Genomic DNA, 21,030 nt, shown 5'->3' on the forward strand with positions numbered 1-21,030 from the left:
AAGGGTACTAAAAGAACTGAGAAACGAAATAGCAGAGACACTTCGCCAAATATGTAACCTCTCCCTAAAAACTGGAGAGATCCCAGAGGACTGGAAAATAGCAAATGTCACGCCCATCTTTAAGAAGGGATCAAGGGGTGACCCGGGAAACTACAGGCCTGTGAGCTTGACCTTGGTTCCGGGAAAGATGATGGAAGCAATGGTAAAGGACACAATCTGCGAACACATAGAAAAAAATGGGCAACTGAAGGCAAGCCAGCATGGCTTCTGCAAGGGAAGGTCGTGCCTCACAAACTTGCTATACTTCTTCGAGGGAATAAACAGCCAGATGGATAAGGGGGAATCCATAGACATCATTTACCTTGACTTCCAAAAAGCCTTCGACAAGGTACCTCACAAACGGCTACTAAAAAAGCTGTGGAATCATGGGGTGCAAGGGGATATCTACCGATGGATCAAACACTGGTTGGCAGGCAGGAAACAGAGGGTTGGAGTAAAGGGCCAATACTCGGACTGGCAATGGGTCACGAGCGGAGTTCCACAGGGGTCGGTGCTGGGACCTCTATTGTTCAATATATTTATTGATGATCTGGAGACGGGGACAAAATGTGAGGTTATCAAATTTGCTGATGACACCAAACTCTGCAGCAGGGTTAGGAACACGGAAGACTGTGAAAACCTGCAAAGGGACCTAACGAGACTGGAAGACTGGGCAAATAAGTGGCAAATGAGCTTTAACGTAGAGAAATGCAAAGTCATGCATGTAGGGAAAAAGAACCCAATGTTCAGCTACAATATGGGGGGAACACGGCTAGGGGTGAGTAACCTTGAAAGGGATCTGGGGGTGATGGTTGACACATCGCTGAAACCATCGGCGCAATGTGCAACAGCTTCAAAGAAAGCAAACAGAATGCTGGGCATCATCAAAAAGGGTATCACAACCAGGACGAAGGAAGTCATCATGCCGCTGTATCGCGCAATGGTGCGCCCGCACCTGGAGTACTGTGTTCAATATTGGTCGCCGTACCTCAGAAAGGACATGGCGGTACTCGAGGGAGTGCAGAGGAGGGCGACTAAACTGATAAAAGGTATGGAAAATTTCTCTTACGCTGACAGGTTAAAAACACTGGGGCTGTTCTCTCTGGAGAAGAGGAGACTTAGAGGGGACATGATAGAAACCTTCAAAATCCTAAAGGGCATAGAGAAAGTGAATAAGAACAGATTCTTCAAACTGTGGGGAGCCTCAAGCACTAGGGGTCACTCGGAGAAATTGAAAGGGGACAGGTTTAGTACAAATGCCAGGAAGTTCTTTTTTACTCAGAGGGTGGTGGACACATGGAACAAGCTTCCGGAGGAGGTGATAAGCCAGAACACTGTACAGGGGTTCAAGGAAGGTTTAGATAGGTTCCTGGAGGAAAAGGGGATAGAGGGGTACAGATAGAACTTGAGGTAGGTTATAGAAGTGGTCAGAAACCACTTCACGGGTCGCGGACCTGATGGGCCGCCGCGGGAGCGGACCGCTGGGCAGGATGGACCTCTGGTCTGACCCAGTGGAGGCAAATTCTTATGTTCTTATGTTCTAAGAGAATGTTGAGAAGATGAGGAAAACAGAAACCAGACAACAAAGGTAGAAAAAAATTTATATTTGTTTTATTTATTTATTTAGCTCTAGGATAAAGTATTATTGTAACTGTGTTGATAATCGTTTATTAACAGAAAATGGAAATAAGGTGATCCTGTTTATTTGACTAATTTTAAAATTTTTTTTACTAATTCAGAGACCATAACATCTTTCCTTGGGTCAGGACAGGGATACTGTAACAGCAGTATAATTTACTGACCTGAAGAAAGAGGTTTTAACCTCTGAAAGCTAATTGAGAAATGTATTAGTCCAATAAAATGACGGGCACTAAATTTTCTTCCTGCCATGCCTCTTGCCTCCTACTCAAATGCAAAATATAAATTGTGGGCTTCCCAAAGCCCTGCCAGCTGAAGATCTTTTCCTCTAGGAAGGAAGGGGGAATTTATTTAGAGATGTTTGGAGGTTGCATAGAAGAAAAACTGTACACTGGCACTGGTATGGTAATCTTTGTTGTTTGTTTTGAATTTTAAAATAAAATAAATAAAGTGGAAATAAATAAGTAAATAAATGTGGGGGGGGGGCATGGTTGGGGGAGTCAGGGGGCTCAGTGGACTTGTGTGCCTAGGGGCCCTCGACAAATTAATCCTGCCCTGAGTAGGAGACCTGTTTCTTTTAAAAATATAATTTCAACAACATTTCTTTATCCTGCAAAAAGACGAGAGAAACTAACAATATGGCTCTACCTGAGACCTCTATCTCTGAAAATTCTAATAATGCTGATATATCCATCTCGGTCTTCTCTCTTTCCATTAATTCTTCAGTAATCTTTTTTGAGTCAGGAACATTCAGAACTGTTGTCAAAAAGTTTTTTAAAAGTTCTTGAGGAATCATAAACTTTGCAATTGGAAAATTTAAAAATTTTAAGTTAAGATTTTTCTGCTGGTTCTCTAAGTTCTTAATTTTCCTCAGTAATAACATTTTATTTGCTACTTGTTTAACTACCATGTTCTTTATTTCTGTCGTTGATTTTTCCAATTTAGCAAGGTCCAATTTTTGTTGTTGAAAAGATGTTTCCATTTGGTTTATCTTGGCAGAAGTATGTAATATAATTGAAACAAAGTTTGTACATACTGCATGCAGGTTTTCTTTTGCGGTCCAGTGTCACCGCTGGTGGTCTTACAAGCGGCTTGAGGGGAGAAATTCCAACCAGATTAGCTTGGGTTCCTTCCATAGGACTCTGCCCCAAGGCTTCCAGTCTCTCACCACCGTTCATATTCATGGGAGAAAAACTCCCTTCATGCACCAGCTCCCTCTCAGAAGTCGGCATCGGTGTATTAACATCCAGGTTTGCTGCATGTTCAGGACACTCCTCTTAAGATTCATTCTGGGAGTCCTCCACAGCTGTCCGATCCAACGTAGCTTCTCCGGGCATAGGGGGGAGTATGCAGTCCATGTGGGCTCAGCGATAGCTCGCCGTCTAAGCTGTGCAGTTCCCCCTTCACAGCAGCAGATACGCCCGCTGAAGGTTGATGAACTGTGAATGCTGTAACCACAATCTGCTGCAGTGTTGAGAATTCTGGGGCATTGGAGGATTTCCCTTTGGCCTTCCACGTTGTTTGGGCATTAATGAAGGTAATTCGATAGCTTAACAAGGAAAAAGTCTCCAAATGAAATGGGAGCTCTCAACAAGTGTGTTGCTCGGTCGCCATCTTGCTGTTTCTCCCGGTCCCACTATGTCTATCTTTAAGCCCTATTCCCCCCAAAAAATTCACCCAAGTCCCAAACGCCCAAAACAAGACCTTTTAGACATGGGAGGGACCAGTCCTTCACCTAAAACTACGATTCTCTAACCGACGTCTGTTATAAGCGCCGGTTAGAGAATCATGGAACCTTCCCCTTCCCCCCCCCCCGGGCAATGATCATGGCAGGAGGGATGCCCAATCCCTCCTGCCTGAACCTGCCATGATCCCTCGCAAGCATCGCCAGCAGAAGGGAGGCCCAGTCCCTCCTGCTGGACACCCCGAACCCCCTCCCCCAAAGGTAGGCCACCTGACCCAACCCCCCAAGTCTAAGTCAAAACATATAAGTTCTGTCCAGGCAACCTTTTTGATTATGGCTGCCAGACAACTAAGTCTAGGGTGGCTCACATCCCGCCCACCAACTGCCCTACCCACGCCTCCAAAACACCCCTTTTTGCTCTGGGCGCACAGAGGCAGTCAAAAGACCTAAGCTGGTTTTAGATATGTCTAAAACCCTGCTTAATTATCGGTACTTGGACAACCTGTCTTTTTAATTGTCCAAGTGCCAATTTAGGGGGGAATTTTAGACATATTTTTGTTTTGATTATGTACTCTCTGAGCAACTAAACATAACATCTGGTAGACTCAGATCCATGTGTCCTTGTAATGAAACATAATTTTACACCACATAATAATTTTCAATAATAACCCAACCTCCTCCAAAAGAAAGAAAGCATCTCTGTCTCCTTCCCTCTACCCACCCCACATCTGACATTGTGTGAACTATTGAACAATCAAGAGATGTCATCTATTTACTCCTGACTCTATGTGGTAAGGATAACCAATAGCTCTCTCAAATATTTTGGAAGTGCCTCCAGACTGCATTTTCTCCATATCCTACATGTCTCTTCTCTATCAGTATTGACTCAAATTATGGCAAAACTTTACCACCATTGAAATACCCTTATGTACTCAATATTTGGTCAAAGTTTCAAGGATCCTCAGCGGCACCACTTGGAGCTCAATAACATTTCATTGCGCCAAGCTTTATGTGTCAACTCGTCATCGGGTCCCGTTATTATATTAGTTGTCAAATACTATTTTTCACTCTTGCATTATATCAAACATTTTTTTGAAGTTTATATATTTTTTATAATCAGTATTTAAAAGCTGTTACTTAGCTTTTTCGTGTGGTCTCTGGCAAGGGGAATGTCATACTGACATGTTTCGCCATAGATAGCTTTATCAAGGAATACCCCCCTAATATTAAACCGCCAGCGCATACGACCACTCAGTCCTAAGAGAATCTCTTAATAAATAAAATTCTGTTGGAGAGGGTGCAGAGGCGAGCCACGAAACTAGTCAAAGGCATGGAGAATTTAAGCTACAAGGAACGCCTCGGAAAACTGGGACTGTTCACCCTCGAAAAGAGAAGACTGCGTGGGGATCTGATAGAGACTTTTAAAATATTAAAGGGATTTGATCAAATTGACCAGGAAGCAGCATTACTGATATTTTCAGATGTGACGCGGACAAGAGGTCATAGCCTAAAACTGAATGGCAGCAGGTTCAGGACAAATGTCAGGAAGTTCTGTTTCACACAAAGAGTGGTGGGCGCTTGGAATGCTCTCCCGGAGGAGGTGGTGGCAGAAAATACTGTGCTGGGTTTCAAACGCAAGTTGGATGCATACCTTCTTGCAGATCATATTGAGGGATACGGGAAATCCGGGTCTCCAAAAAGGAGCACCTAAATGGGCCTCCGCGTGTGCGGATCGCTGGACTAGATGGACCTTGGTCTGATCCGGTGAAGGCATTTCTTATGTTCTTATGTATGCTGGCTTCCTGCTGTGCCATGTTTCCTGAAGGACGGTAGCCACCTCTGCTGGGTTAATCGGTAGTAGTTTGGTCATTAAGAGCTGTGAGGTAAAAATGGATCAATGCTGCATATCTGTGCTGATTTGATTATCTAGACACCAGGACAGAGTTATTCTAATGATGTGCCAAAGCTCAGTATGGTGAAGGAGTCTGAATATCCGTGATCCTGCCTGCCATTTTATTCCTACATCAAGGTCGGAGAGGCCTGATGGCCTACATTGAGTTTTGCCCTCCCTGCTCATCCACATTAACTGTCTGGACTTTATTATTTCATTTTGTTTTTACTTTAGTTTGCTTTATTCCGTTGGGTTTTATGTCCATTCAATTTTATCTACTCTTCTATTTTATTTTATTTTGATTTAATTTTTGTTATTTTGTTTTGGTTTTTTCCTTTGGTCTGATTTTTTTGTACTTTTAGTATGTAAGTAATTGTTTATTCATGTGCTTTAGTTAGATTGTGAGCCCCTTGGACAGTTAAGGATATTTTCTAAGCACCTAATATCGGATGTTTTATTGTTTGTGAGCTATTGTAAACTCTGAAGAGGTATTGGTGGTATACAAATAAAAATTGTATTGTATTTGGAATATTTTGTACAATTCTGGAGACTTTACCTTCAAAAAGATATAAAAGGATGGAGTTGGTCCAGATGAAGGCTACTAAATGGTGCGTGGTCTTCGTCATAAGGCTTATGGGGACAGACTTAAATATCTCAATATGTATACTTTAGAGGAAAGGCGGGAAAAGGGAGATATGATAGACATTTAAATACCTACGTGGCTTAAATGTGCATGAGTCTAGTCTCTTTCATTTGAAAGGAAGCTCTGGAATGAGGGCATAGGATGAAGTTAAGAAGTGATAGGCTCAGGAGTAATCTAAGGAAATACTTTTTTACAGAAAGGGTGGTAGATGTGTGGAACAGTCTCCCGGAAGAAGTGGTGTTTAAATTCAAGAAGGCATGGGATAGGCATGTAGGATCTCTTAGAGGAAGAGATAATGGTTATTATGGATGGGCAGCCTAGATGGGCCTTTTGGCCTTTATCTTCCACCTTCTCACTTCTTCAACTCCCATCAATACACGTGAACCTCCCCCTTCCCCTCTTATTATACCCACCAAACCTATTAATTTCAATGACCGGTATTTTCCTGTAAATAAAATATTACCTTCCTATTGTACACTCTTGTATATTCCTGTCAACTTCAATAACCTGTACATTCCTAAAATGTTAATTCCAATGATTTCATCGTTTGTAATCTTAATTAATTGTTGTGAACCGCCTAGAACTCTCTGGGTATGGCGGTATACAAAATAAAGTTGTTATTATTATTATATGATCTAACCTTCCTTTTTATGTTTCCTATTGTAGTGATTTTAAAATGTTTTGGTACAAATTGAAGAGAGGCAGTACAATCCACAGAGGAAGGAGATGGAGTGGTTTTAGTCAGGTACTAGAGACCTGGATTGGCCACCGTGAGAACAGTCTACTGGGCTTGATGGACCTTTGGTCTGACCCAGTAAGGCTTTTCTTATGTTCTAATAAAAAGTATTGATTCCTTCTGCAACAGCTTCTGATTTGGGGGACTTAACCCACCTGTCAGGGCTCATATGCTGTGTTAACAAAAAGAAGATTATTGAGGTAAGTACCTAATCTTCCCTTCCATAAGACATAAAAATATTTCATTATTGTCCTCTTAAGTGATTTAAATGAGGTTTCACATAAATAGAATGTTTTATTTACATATTTACTTTATTTTATTTTAGCTTGCTCTGAGATCAGTGAATTCTTCCAGGTCAGCATATGCCTGTGTCTTCTTCTCATGTATGTTCTTTCAGCACTATAGCAGTGTGACCATTCATGAACCAGGTCAAGGGGATGTACATTTACACTTCAAATGTAAATTTGCAATGAAGGTAAATATTCACAGAGTTGGGCTGGTTTTGGGTTGTTTTTTTTTTTTAACTAAAAATGATCTGAAACTACATATTTCACTATTATAGTGTTTATCATGTGTATTGCTACTTCTTTCTGATACAGATGGGTAGTACATTTGGGCTAGATTCACTAATCTGCCAGAATCTGAACAATCTGTTTCTGATTCAGGCAGGTCTGACAAATTCACTAACCTAAAATATGCAGATGGGGGCGATCGAAGGAACGCCCCCATCTGCCTGCGCGATTTGCACACATGCACAGATCCGTCCTAGCCACGACTTTTTTTTTTTTTACTTTAAACTTTTGTGAGCCCATAGGTTTAACCTGCTTCGGGTTAAAACAATGGGCTTGCACAGGAAGTCGGGGCAGGCATGCTCAGGGCCCGACTCTCCTGCTACTATGCAGCAGCGGCACCCTCTTCCCTCCTTCCCTTCAGTGCGAGCCCATGGGTTTAAAGTTGGTGCTGCACTGCGGCGTGCAGCCCCGCTTTAAAAACACGGGCTTGCACTGTGGGGAAGGGCGGCAGAGAGCAGGAGAATTAGAGCGAGCAGGCAGGAGAGATCAGGGCAGGCAGGCATGTTCGGGGCTGCAGGAGATGGAGCTGACAGGTTAGAAAGTAGGGCGGCAGAAGGCAGGGCAGTTGCAAAGGACTTCAGCAACTAGTCCTGAGCAGTCGCTTTTTGCGAGCCCAGTCGGATCAAAAAAAAATTTAGTGAATCACGTCCCTGCTTACTTTGCATGCAGTTCCCTTCATTTGCATGCGCTCACCGGAAGCGGAACGCTACACAGGTTAATGAATACTGCAGGAGGGAAATCTGGTCACTAAGGGCTCACAAACCGATCGGTACATGATCGGTTTGCTTAGTGAATCTAGCCCTTTGTTGGAAGGCGTCAAAAATAAGGAACAGTTTAATCAGCTTGATGGTGCTTTCTAAAATAATCAGTGTTTTTTTCTTTCAAATGTTCACCTATGCTAAATTTAATTTACCGTATTTTCTCGCATATAACGCGGGCGTTATACGTGGTTTTTACGAACCGCGCATACCCTTGCGTGTTATACGCGTGAGCGCGTTGTACAAAATTTTTTTTACATAGTTTACCCCCCCCCCCCGACGCCCGATTCATCAACCGGAAGGAGCGCACGCACCCCCACCTGAAGGACCTCTCGCACCCCCACAGCCTCCACCCCTCCCCCATGGAGAAGCTGTCTACCTTGTTTCCGGATGCCAGTCCAGCTGCTTCCTCTGCCGGCGGTCCTGCCCCTTCTCAGAGCCTGTGCTGCGCTGCTTTCTCTTCCGGCGGTCCCGCCCTTTCTCTGACATCAGAGAAAGGGCGGGACCGCCGGAAGAGGAAGCAGCGCGGTATATAAAAATTTCTGTACATAATTTTGTGTTTTTCGCGCACTATACCCGTGTGCGCGTTTTACACGGTGCGCGTTATCTACGTGAAAATAAGGTACATGTCACAGATTAAAATTGGAAGTACCAGAAAATCAGAATATTTATGCTTCCATACATCATCTCCAGTTTCTGAAATTTTGATCTTGTCCATAAATTTATCTTCTAGCTTGGGTTTCAGTCCAGAAAATTTATCTCATCTTATTGTGAATAAATGACTACAAAAGTAACTTGATTGCATAATAAATACAACAGTTAACATTTTCCAACTGTTTAATCGGAGTGTCATATGTATGACTACCTCCCCTTGGGAAGGCAGGCATACATATGCGGTCGGTGTCAGGAACTGGAAAGCCTGAAGAAGGAGGTCGGTAGACTGCAGGTCAGGGTCCAGGAGCTGGAGGGACTCCGCATCTCGGAAGAACCGTGGACAGCTGAGGACCCCACAAGAGAGAGCCACATTGAGGAGCAAGTACGGGAGCTCGAGAGATTCATCGAGGAGGCCTACAGGAGCGTGGAGAACCAGGATCATCAACAGTGCAGACAGGAACCAACAGACGGAAGACAGGAGCCGCCAGACACCAGGGGAGGAGGACCTCATGAAAGCATCGAGCAGACAGAGGAGACAAGGATTCACCAGAACCCTGAGGGAGAAGCATCGAGCCTCATCAAGGATACAGACTTGAGACCAGAGAGGAAGCTGAGGAAGGGGAAATCTGCAATCGTGGTGGGAGACTCAATCCTGAGAGAAGTGGACAGTCACATAGCAGGAGGGAGAGAGGACCGGCTGGTGACATGTCTCCCAGGTGCAAGGACGAAGGACATCACCGACAGAATCGAAAGGATCATGAAAGGAACTGAAACAGAAGAGACAGCGGCAGTGGCGTACCTAGGGGGGGGCGGGCCGCCCCGGGTACCAGCCCTAAGGGGGTGTTCCCGGCCTTGCCGTTCAGTCCCCCGCCACCCCCGAAGGACCGCTCGCCCCACTGACCTTCCTGCACCACCTGTGAAGCAGCCCGCAGCAGGATCGCGAAGTCAGCGTCAGCATCCCTGCGCTGCTTCCTGCGCCGCGATCCCGCCCCTCCTCTGACGTCAGAGGAGGGGCGGGACCGTGGCGCAGGAAGCAGCGCAGGGATCGCTGACGCTGACTTCGCGATCCTGCTGCGGCTGTTCATAGGTGGTGCGGGGAGGCCAGGGGGGCGAGCGGTCCTTCGGGGTGGGTCGGGGCATCAGGCCTTCAGGGTGGGGCGGGCGGGCAGGCAAGCAGGCTTTCAAGGGGGAGGGGGGTGACAGGCAGGCCTTCAAGGGGGGGACAGGCCTTCGGGGGGGGTGCAGACCTTCAAGGGGTGCAGGCCTTCAAGGGGGGCAGGCAGGCCTTCAGGGGGGTGCAGGCCTTCGAGGGGGGTGTAGGCCTTTGGGGGGGTGCAGACCTTCAAGGGGGTGCAGGCCTTCAAGGGGGGGAACAGGCCTTCAAGGGGGGAAAGGCAGGCAGGCCTTCAAGGGGGGGACAGGCCTACAAGGGGGGGGGACAGGCCTACAAGGGGGGGGACAGGCCTACAAGGGGGGGACAGGCCTACAAGGGGGGGGGGACAGGCCTTCAAGGGGGGGTGCAGGCCTTCAAGGGGGGGTGCAGGCCTTCAAGGGGGAGACAGGCCTTCAAGGGGGGGAAAGGCAGGCAGGCAGGCCTTAAAGGGGGGACAGGCCTACAAGGGGGGGACAGGCCTTCAAGGGGGGGACAGGCCTTCGGGGGGGTGCAGACCTTCAAGGGAGTGCAGGCCTTCGGGGGGGGGTGCAGTCCTTCAAGGGGGTGCAGGCCTTCAAGGGGGGGAAAGGCAGGCAGGCAGGCCTTCAAGGGGGTCAGGCCTACAAGGGGGGGGGAGAAGCTACAAGGGGGTGGTACAAGCCTTCAAGTGGGGGACAGGCCTTCGGGGGGGGGTGCAGACCTTCAAGGGAGTGCAGGCCTTCGAGGGGGGTGGTGCAGGCCTTCAAGGGGGGACAAGCCTTCAAGGGGGGAAAGGCAGGCAGGCAGGCCTTCAAGGGGGGACAGGCCTACAAGGGGGGGGAGAAGCTACAAGGGGGTGGGACAGGCCTTCAAGTGGGGGACAGGCCTTCGGGGTGGTGCAGGCCTTCGGGGGGTGCAGACCTTCAAGGGGGGGGACAGGCAGGCAGGCCTTCAAGGGGGGGACAGGCCTACAAGGGGAAGGGACAGGCCTTCAAGGGGGGTGCAGGCCTTCAAGGTGGGACAGGCAGACCTTTAAGGGGGGACAGGCCTTTGGGGGGGACCATGATTTAGAAGTACACGGAGGGAAGGGGGTGTTCAAAGAGACATGCATATGCCAAACTTTGGGGGGGGAAGAAATAATGGGTCTGAAAATAGAGGAGAGGGAGAGAGATGATGGACCATGGGATTTAGGGAGGGAAGGAACAGAAAGGGAGAGAAATTGGACACAAGGGATGGTGTGGAGGAGGGATAGAGATACTGGATAGGAGGGTAATTAGGAAAAGAAACGGAGAGATGGTGGACTCTGGGATGGTGGGGAAGGAGGGAGAGATGCCGGATGAAAGGGTATTTAAGAAAAGGTGGATCTGTGGAGGGAGATGAAAAAAAGGAAAGGTACCAGACTTCCTGGGAAGGGAAGGGAAATGGAAAGGGAGGACAGAGTTGGCAGATGGATGGTTAGCATGCAGAAAGAAGGAGACACTGGCAAGCAAGTTATCAGAAGAAAACCAGAGCCTTGGACCAACAAGATTTGAAATATAACCAGACAACAAAAGGTAGAAAAATTAATTTTATTTTCTGTTTTGTGATTATAACATGTCAGATTTGAAATGTGTATCCTGCCAGAGCTGGTGTTGGACTGCAAACGTGAGCTAGGATTTAACAGAAAGAGGAAAAGTCCTTTTTGTTTCTTTATTTTATTTACACCACAGCGCCATTGTGGTTAGGAGAAGCCAAAGGGGGTGAAAAAGCTATAAAACCCACCAGGAGTTTTGAAAAAAATCACCCAACTGGGCAGGAAAATCGAATTGAAAAACCAATTCAATAGGGCTGAATCGAATCAAAATTTTTTTTTCCTGTATCTGGCAGCATTAGTTTGCGCTACTGTCTTAGACTTTAGGACCTGGGATTGGGGAGAGATGGCATCCTCAGTACTTTATAATGCAAGTGAAACGAGGATTTGGTCAGACTTTTGAAGGGTCTGCAGAAAAAAAATATTGTATAGGCCAGGGACATGAGACAGCAGGAAATGGGAACTTTTCTTCCTTCTATTTTTGTGAATGGAAAGGCTGAGGATGTCAGAGAGGTCAGTTAAAATATGTGCTTTATAAGAAAATATAATAATGTGTTTTATAAAGTTTATAGCATAGCTGGCCTACCCAGTGAGGTGTTCCTAGTGGTGATGGTGGCAGCGTGTCAATGTGTTGAGAGGAAGAGGTGGTCTGGGAAATTCTGCTGAGCAAACTCCGGGCCCATTTCCACCCCCCAGTTAGTCCACTCCACTCAACTGGTTCACACACTGAGTGGGTCTTTGGGTGTTGTGTTGGGATCTCTTCCAGTGGTTTATCTCCTTCTGGTCCAAGGAAGGAAACTTTGTTATCCTTAGCATTGACCTACAGAATATGTTTGTAACAGCGCTGCTTGTGTGGCATTAGGCTATGTAGTGATCGAAAGAAAAAAACAGACCTTTGCACATTTTTGCACTATATGGTGGGTGTATGAGGAGATTCACATTTCCTGCACAGCTAAGTCCATGTGAAGTTACCTTGTGCTGTATTTGACATCTAGCAAGGTCTCTGTTTGAAAGGAAAAATCTAAACTTAAAAATGAAGTGGCCAGAAGTTATGGTAAAAGCAGATAGTGTAGCTGGTTTTAAGAAAGATTTGGACAAATTCCTGGAGGAAAAGTCCATAATCTGTTATTAAGACATGGGGGAAGTGTCTGCTTGCCCTGGATCGGTAGCATGTAATGTTGCTACTCTTTGGGTTTTGACCAGGTATTAGTGTCCTGGATTGGCTACCATGAGAATGGGCTACTGGGCATGATGGACCATTGGTCTGACCCAGTTAGGCTATTCTTATGTTATGTTCTCATCTGTAGGGGCCTTTGTTTTCACTTCTTATTTTAATGTATTTTTTTTCTGGGAACTTATCAGTGTTTTTTATAATGGGAACAAAAATGGAAGAGAATTAATGTGTGTGGAATGGGGGGTAACTAATTTCTTCAGCTAAATAATTCAATCCACTTCAAACAGACATAGGAGAACTTGTGCACCATTCACACACCCTCCAACCAAAAACGTCAAAAGAAAAAAACTGTTCGACAACCTCCTAGCCATTCGAGCTGCAACACTCGACCCCCAACTCTACAACCAATTGATATCAACCACAGACTGCAAAACCTTCAAAAAGAAATAAAAACCCTTCTATTCAAAAAACACATAAAACCGAACTAACACAATCAGAACTGTCCCAAGCATCACCTGCAACTACTCCATATGTACTTCTAATGTCATGACAATTTAGACATAATTTATGTTATGTTATGTTTGGAATAATGGTTACATATATGAGGTTCAATAAAAGAAAATTTTCACTGCCTGTTTCTATTCTGACCATTTATTCCATTTCATGGTTATTGCAAAAAAAAAAAAAAAAAAAAAATTTTTTTACATGGGGGGGGGGGGGGGTGTCAAAAAAATGATGGGCCCCGGGTGCCACATACCCTAGGTACGCCACTGGACAGCGGTGATAATCCACGTTGGAACAAACGACATCAACAGCAGAAATTACAGCAGGACTACACTAACTGAACATTTCAAGATCCTGGGGAAGAAACTGAAGCTGAGGACGAACAGGATAGCATTCTCAGAGATCCTGCCAGTACCGAGGGCAGATGTGAAGAGGCAGACTGAGCTACAAGCAATGAACGCATGGCTGAGGAGATGGTGTGAAGAGGAAGGCTTCCACTTTGTGAAGAACTGGACGACTTTTTGGGGGAAGAACAAGCTCTACAGGAGGGACAGACTACACCTGAGCACGGCGGGAACAAGACTGCTGGCAAACAACATCAAGAAAGAAATAGAGATGGCTTTAAACTGAGAAAAAGGGGAAAGCCGAACATCGACCAGACGTTGACATTCGGAAAACAGTATCAAATGAAGATGCTGAGTGGGAACAATGCTGGGAAGAAACAAATGGCACACCACAGGGGTCCAAAGGTCAAGCGGAACCAGAGAACAAAACGAAGAGCATACAGCAGGAGTTAGGGGAACAGGTGAATTTGAGGAAACAGGCTGAGGACAGGAAAGACAAGACATTGAGAGAAGAAGAACAAAATGGAATTCAGGGGCTGGAAGCCCGCAAGGTGGACGGCAAGAGGAAAAATTCACAAGGCAGAACGAGAAAGGGAAAAAAACAGGACTTAAACTGTTTATATGCTAATGCAAGGAGTCTAAGGGCCAAAATGGGAGAACTGGAAGTCACAGCTAAAAATGAGGACCTGGACATTATAGGAATTACAGAAACATGGTGGACTGAGGACAACAAATGGGATGTAGTATTACCCGGGTACAATCTCTATAGGAGAGACAGGACCCACAAGAAGGGCGGAGGAATAGCACTATATATAAAGGACACCATTCACTCGACCAGATTGGATACGGCAGCAAGGGTGGAAGAACTGGAATCATTATGGGTTAAATTACCAGGAAGAAATGGAGCTGACATAAAATTGGGACTGTACTATCGCCCGCCTGGGCAAACGGAAGCAAACGACAAAGAACTGGAAGCAGAATTGAGGAGAGAATGCAAAAGCGGAAGTGTACTGGTGATGGGGGATTTCAACTACCCCAGGATAGACTGGAGCATTGGGAACTCAAGCTGTGCGAGGGAAACAGAATTCCTGGAGGCTGTGGGAGACTGCTTCATGGAACAGCTTGTTAAAGAATCAACGCGAGGAAATGCCACTCTCGACCTAATCCTAAATGGACTAGGGGGACCTGCAAAGGAAGTGGCAGTTGTAGGACCACTAGGAAATAGTGATCACAACATGATCCGGTACAAACTAGAGGTAGGAGCATCCAAAGTGAAAAGAACTGCAGCGACGACGCTCAACTTCAGGAAAGGGGACCATGAAGCTATGAGAGCAGTGGTGAAAAAGAAACTCAAAAATCGCTCAAAATGGATGGAAACCGTAGAGAAAGCATGGTCCATATTCAAGGACACGGTGCTGGAAGCACAAAACCTGTACATTCCCAGGTTTAGGAAAGGATGCAAAAAAAATCGAACAAAAGACCCGGTATGGATAACGACAGAAGTAAAGAGGGCGATAGGAGATAAAAGAAAATCGTTCCGAAAATGGAAAAAGGACCAAACCGAGGAAAACCGGAAAGAACACAAAAATTACCAGAAAGAATATCACCGAGGGGTTAGGAAAGCAAAGAGAGAATACGAGGAGAAGCTGGCTGAGAAATCCAGAGACTTCAAATCGTTCTTCAGATACGTCAAGGGGAAACAACCGGCGAGGGAGGAAGTTGGACCGTTGGATGATGGAGACAGAAAGGGGGTGGTAAAAGAGGAAAAAGAGGTAGCCGACAGGTTAAACAAGTTCTTCTCGTTGGTCTTCACGAGCGAGGACACATCGAATGTACCAGAACCAGAAGAGATCATAAGTGGAGATCAAGAGGAAAAACTGGTGCATATAGAGATAAGCCATGAGGAGGTCCTCAAACAGATAGACAGACTAAAAAGCGACAAATCACCGGGCCCGGATGGAATCCACTCAAGGGTTCTAAAAGAGCTAAGGAACGAAATAGCGGAAACTCTCCGACAAATTTGCAACTTGTCCTTGAAAACTGGGGAGATCCCGGAGGACTGGAAAATAGCAAATATCACACCTATCTTTAAAAAGGGATCGAGGGGTGACCCGGAGAACTACAGGCCAGTAAGCCTGACTTCAGTCCCAGGCAAGATGATGGAGGCACTAATAAAGGACACCATCTGTGAACACATAGAAAAAAATGGACAACTAAAAGTGAGCCAGCACGGCTTCTGCAAGGGAAGATCGTGCCAAACGAACCTACTGCACTTTTTTGAAGGGATAAACAGCCAGATGGACAAAGGAGAACCCATAGACATCATCTATCTCGACTTCCAAAAGGCCTTTGACACGGTGCCCCATGAGCGGCTTCTTAGGAAGCTGTGGAGCCACGGGGTGGAAGGGGACGTACACAGATGGATTAAACACTGGTTGGCAGACAGAAAGCAACGGGTCGGAGTGAAGGGACACTACTCGGACTGGCGGAAGGTCACGAGCGGTGTTCCCCAGGGGTCGGTGCTCGGACCGCTGTTGTTCAATGTATTCATAAACGACCTAGAAGCAGGGACGAAGTGTGAAGTTATAAAATTTGCGGATGACACCAAACTCTGCAGCAGGGTTAGAACCACGGAAGAATGTGAAGACCTACAAAGGGACCTAAACAAACTGGAGGAGTGGGCAAGCAAATGGCAAATGCGCTTTAATATAGAGAAATACAAGGTCATGCATTTAGGGAAAAAAACCCCGATGTTCAGCTACAAAATGGGGGGGTCAGTGCTAGGGGATAGTAATCTTGAAAAAGACTTGGGTGTACTGGTAGATACTACAATGAAACCAACGGCACAATGTGCAGCGGCCTCCAAGAAAGCAAACAGAATGTTGGGTATTATTAAGAAGGGCATTACGACCAGGAAGAAGGAAGTCATCATGCCGCTGTATCGTGCAATGGTTCGTCCACATCTGGAGTACTGTGTCCAGTATTGGTCACCGTACCTCAAGAAGGACATGGCGATACTTGAAAGGGTCCAGAGAAGAGCGACGAAAATGATAATAGGTATGGAAAACCTTTCATACACAGACAGGTTGGGAAGGCTGGGGCTCTTCTCCCTTGAAAAGAGGAGAAGAGCCCCAGCCTTCCCAACCTGTCTCTGTATGAAAGGTTTTCCATACCTGTTATCATTTTCGTCGCTCTTCTCTGGACCCTTTCAAGTATCGCCATGTCCTTCTTGAGGTACGGTGACCAATACTGGACACAGTACTCCAGATGTGGACGAACCATTGCACGATACAGCGGCATGATGACTTCCTTCTTCCTGGTCGTAATGCCCTTCTTAATAATACCCAACATTCTGTTTGCTTTCTTGGAGGCCGCTGCACATTGTGCCGTTGGTTTCATTGTAGTATCTACCAGTACACCCAAGTCTTTTTCAAGATTACTATCCCCTAGCACTGACCCCCCCATTTTGTAGCTGAACATCGGGGTTTTTTCCCCTAAATGCATGACCTTGTATTTCTCTATATTAAAGCGCATTTGCCATTTGCTTGCCCACTCCTCCAGTTTGTTTAGGAGAAGCTGGGGCTCTTCTCCCTTGAAAAGAGGAGACTCAGAGGAGACATGATAGAGACTTTCAAGATCATGAAGGGCATAGAGAGGGTGGAAAGGGACAGATTCTTCAGATTATTGGGAACCACAAGCACCAGGGGGCACTCAGAGAAGCTGAAAGGGGACAATTTTAGAACCAATGCTAGGAAGTTCTTCTTTACACAGAGGGTGGTGGACACCTGGAATGCGCTTCCGGAGGTTGTGATAGGACAGAGTACACTATGGGGGTTCAAGGAAGGTTTGGATAAATTCCTGAACGATAGGGGGATTGAAGGATACAAATAGGGGTAAAGATAGGTTTTAGACAGAGTATAGATAGAAGGATAAAAGGGATTAGAGAAGGATCACATTACAGGTCATGGGCCTGATGGGCCGCCGCGGGTGCGGACTGCTGGGCACGATGGACCTCGTGTCTGACCCAGCGGAGGCAACTTCTTATGTTCTTAATCACTTGTTACAGATATAAGTAATTAGGAAAGACTGTTGTATCTATTTTTAAATTAACTTCTGCCCAAATTAAAAGTGTTTTAGTTTTTTAAACAGTTAAATAAATTTAGAAAGGGAGAAAAGTAAAAGACATTATTCACTTTAAGAATTGAAAACTGCTGTGAAGTGATAAGATTAATATTGGGGTTATGGTTAGTCATTCAAAACAGATCAATTTTGATATCCAAGAATAAGTCAGACTGCATTATTTTAATGGTCTTACAAAATCTTAATTTTTTATTTCATATATCAAAAATTGTGGTATGGTGGTTATTATAGAAGCATTCCCAACATGTAGCTGTCTGCATTTAAACATCTGGAAAGGCCCAGTTGTTTAAATTAACAGGAGTCACTCTCATGTGAGGAAGCTTAATATCAGGGCTGTGGAGTGAGAGTTAGTGGTGTAGTAAAAGGGATGTGTGTGGAGGGGCAATCCACCCCAGGTGCTGTCTTGGTGAGGGTGCTGGCACCCCCTGCTCCTCTCCTCTCCCCGCTGCGCCCATGCTTTCACTTCCCCCCCTGTACCTCTATCTCTTTGCTGGCATGAGTAGCAACTCCATCCTGCTGCTCACACCAGCGTCCCTCTGATGTCACTTCCGGGTCCCATGCCTAGGAAGTGATGTCAGAGGGAGAACTGACGTGAGCAGTGAGTTGGTGATATTGCTTGCACCAGGGAAGTTAAAAGAGATACATGGTAGGGAAGAAGGGTGGGGAAGGAGGGGGGGAGTGGCGCTACCACCCGGGCACCTCTCACCCTTGCTATGTTACTGGTTGGAGTTGTGGAGTCAGAAGCAATTTTTGGGCTTTGGATTCAGTCAGTTGAAGTGGATACCATAAATAAAGGAGTCAGAGTCAAAAGGTTTTGTGTATCGAGTCCACAGCCCTGTTTAGAATGTGTAGATGGCAAGTGGGTGGGCAGAGGAAGTGGTTTAAGTGAGACTACAATAAGGATTCCTATTCCACATTGGGAATCGTTGACTGCAACTGGGATACATAGATGTTGAAATCTCTAATGTTACTATATGCTACAGTTTGGGCCCAATATGGAAGCCTGACTCCAGCAGTAATATTGCAATATTATCACTAGAGGTATCAATGACCATTTTGTGTTGGTCCAAGACATAAGGTGGGAATGAGTGGGTATCGCTCTCACACTACTGGAAACCCCAGGGGAGTTATTGGGCTGAGGGCTATTTTTTTAAGATCTTGGGCCCTGAGGTGGGAAGGGGAGATGAGAATATTTGGCATCAGAGCCCTACAGGGATCTCAAAGTCCCTTCTTGAGGGCCGCAATCCAGTCGGGTTTTCAGGATTTCCCTAATGAATATGCATTGAAAGCAATGCATGCACATAGATCTCATGCATATTCATTGGGGAAATCCTGAAAACCCGACTGGATTGCGGCCCTCAAGGAGGCTGCAATGTCAATGTATATAAAGTATGTGTGTGTATGGGGTGGGGTGGGAGATACTCACTGTTTCCTCTGGATGTGAAGGGGTTAGGGTAGGTGTGTCAAAGTCGGTTCTCGAGGGCCGCAATCCAGTCGGGGTTTCAGGATTTCCCCAATGAATATGCATGAGATCTATTTGCATGCACTTCTTTCATTGTATGCTAATAGATCTCATGCATATTCATTGGGGAAATCCTGAAAACCCAACTGGATTGCGGCCCTCGAGGACTGACTTTGAAACCTGTGGGTTAGAGGTACAGTCCTTTTATTTTACAGAAGGCATATGCCTTCACATGTATGGATTACTAATTAGTATATAGCATTTCTTAAAAAAACAAGAATTCTGTTATTAAGGAAATCGTATTGACCTAGAAGAAAATATTTGGGCTAAGATTTGTGCTGAATATAATTTTTATGTTGTCAAAGAAAGGAAGATATTGATTTTTTAATAAGTCTTTAATTCTCATAATAATTTAAATAAGTTGTTCAATACTGTAATATACTTTTTCTTGCAGTCAGTTCTTCCTGTTTTTAGATGTCTTAGTACACTAGAAAGGAATGTGGAGAAATGTAACATTTACATAAATTTTAATGCATGCTGTGTGGTTTTTCAGCTCTTCTGCAGACATGGTAAGTTGACTACACATAATCCATTTTAAGGCAACACTTTAATATAATATATTTTAAAACTGACTATTCTGAAATAATCTGAATAGTGGTTATGTATTTATGTACATTAAGTAAAATTGTCTGGAACTAACGGCCTCTTTTACAAAGCTGCGCTAATGGCCCTGAAGCCCATAGAGATTTAAAGGGCTTCGGGGCTGTTGCCACACGGCAGCCACTAGTGCGGCTTTGTAAAAGAGGCCGTAAGTAGCTACAGTACCTAATCTAAAATAATAAAACGCTAGCCGCGCATGCGCACTCAACTGCGTGCTTCTGTGATCTCTGTTCCATGAGATGTAAGTCCGTGGCTTTGCAGGAGTGCTCATGCGCGGGTCCCCAGCTACTCCCCTCCTCCCGCCCTCACTCACCATGGAAGCCAGGCAAGCTCTCTCCCTGCCCGCGTCCTCAGCAGGGAACACACCTCCTGCCCTAACTCACCGCCGCCGCTGCTGCTGCTGCTGCTGATCCTCCTCTAAAGAGTAGCCTGCGATGGTGTCCAACTTTAGTGAACCTCGCAGGCCGCTCTCCAACCTCGGTAGCACGTTCCCTCTGACGCACGGGATCGCATCAGAGGGAACGTGCTACCGAGTTGGAGAGCGGCCTGCGAGGTTCGCTAAAGCCAGACATCATCTCAGGCTGCTCTTTACAGGAGGATCAGCCACCACGGGAAAAGCCGCCGAAAAAAAACTTCAGTCGCAGCAGGCCAGCCTGCGAGAAGGGAAGGAGGAGGAGCCGAACGGAGCAGGGCAGCTCACGGTAAGAGAAGGGAATGGGGGGTGGGGGAAAATGCTGCTACTGCTTCAGAAGGGATCTGGAGGGGAAGGGAAATACCGCTGCTACTTCTGCAAAGAAAAGTGTGTGTGGGGGGGGGGACAGACAGAAAGAAAGACAGACAGACAAAGGGTGCCAGAGAGAGAGAGAAAAATAGCAGGAGGGAGAGAGACAGAAAGAAAGGAAGAAAGAGACAGGAGCAGGGAGAGAGACATAAATAAAGAAAGACAGACAGGCATATATTCTAGCACCCGTTAATGTAATGGGCTTAAACACTAGTATAATACATAATATCCATTTGTTGCTAAGAAGCAAGAGACCGATATGTTAAATAAGAGTCCACCAGAGAGCACTATCGTTTTATAAAATCAGTACAGCCTACTTTGTATATTTAGTACTACAGTAATTAATCCTAAACTTATTACTTCATGTTATTTATCTGTTTATCTGGAGTGTTACTGAATATTCTTTCAGTTTAATGTTTAAAGAATGAACCTTATTAAAAATCCAACTTGATAGTTAACTGATAGACATTCAGATATAATGTAAGGTAAAAATCCTCCTTTTTCTACTTTTCATAAAAGCTCACATTGACATTTCTGTTGATTTTATTTGTAAAATATTATTGTTCTGTTAGCTTCAACTTTCCCTTTTTTAGTCTGTGCTGAAAACTATTAATGGTTATAGTGTATAAATTTGCAACTTGATCATCT

The 21,030-nt window shown here is 45.4% G+C and overlaps 1 protein-coding gene across 1 annotated transcript in view; it reads left to right on the forward strand.

Moving 5' to 3' along the window:
• Positions 1–21,030, forward strand: part of RAD9B (RAD9 checkpoint clamp component B) — a 65,164-nt gene that overhangs the window by 14,788 nt on the left and 29,346 nt on the right. Inside the window, exons 3-4 of the mRNA XM_033954369.1 lie at positions 6,957–7,106; positions 19,396–19,510. Coding sequence (XP_033810260.1) covers positions 6,957–7,106; positions 19,396–19,510 — 265 coding nt within the window. The remainder of the gene's footprint in view (positions 1–6,956; positions 7,107–19,395; positions 19,511–21,030) is intronic.

The sequence above is a fragment of the Geotrypetes seraphini genome, chromosome 8 (assembly GCF_902459505.1).
Source record: "Geotrypetes seraphini chromosome 8, aGeoSer1.1, whole genome shotgun sequence".
In the NCBI taxonomy this organism is placed as follows: Eukaryota; Metazoa; Chordata; class Amphibia; order Gymnophiona; family Dermophiidae; genus Geotrypetes; species Geotrypetes seraphini.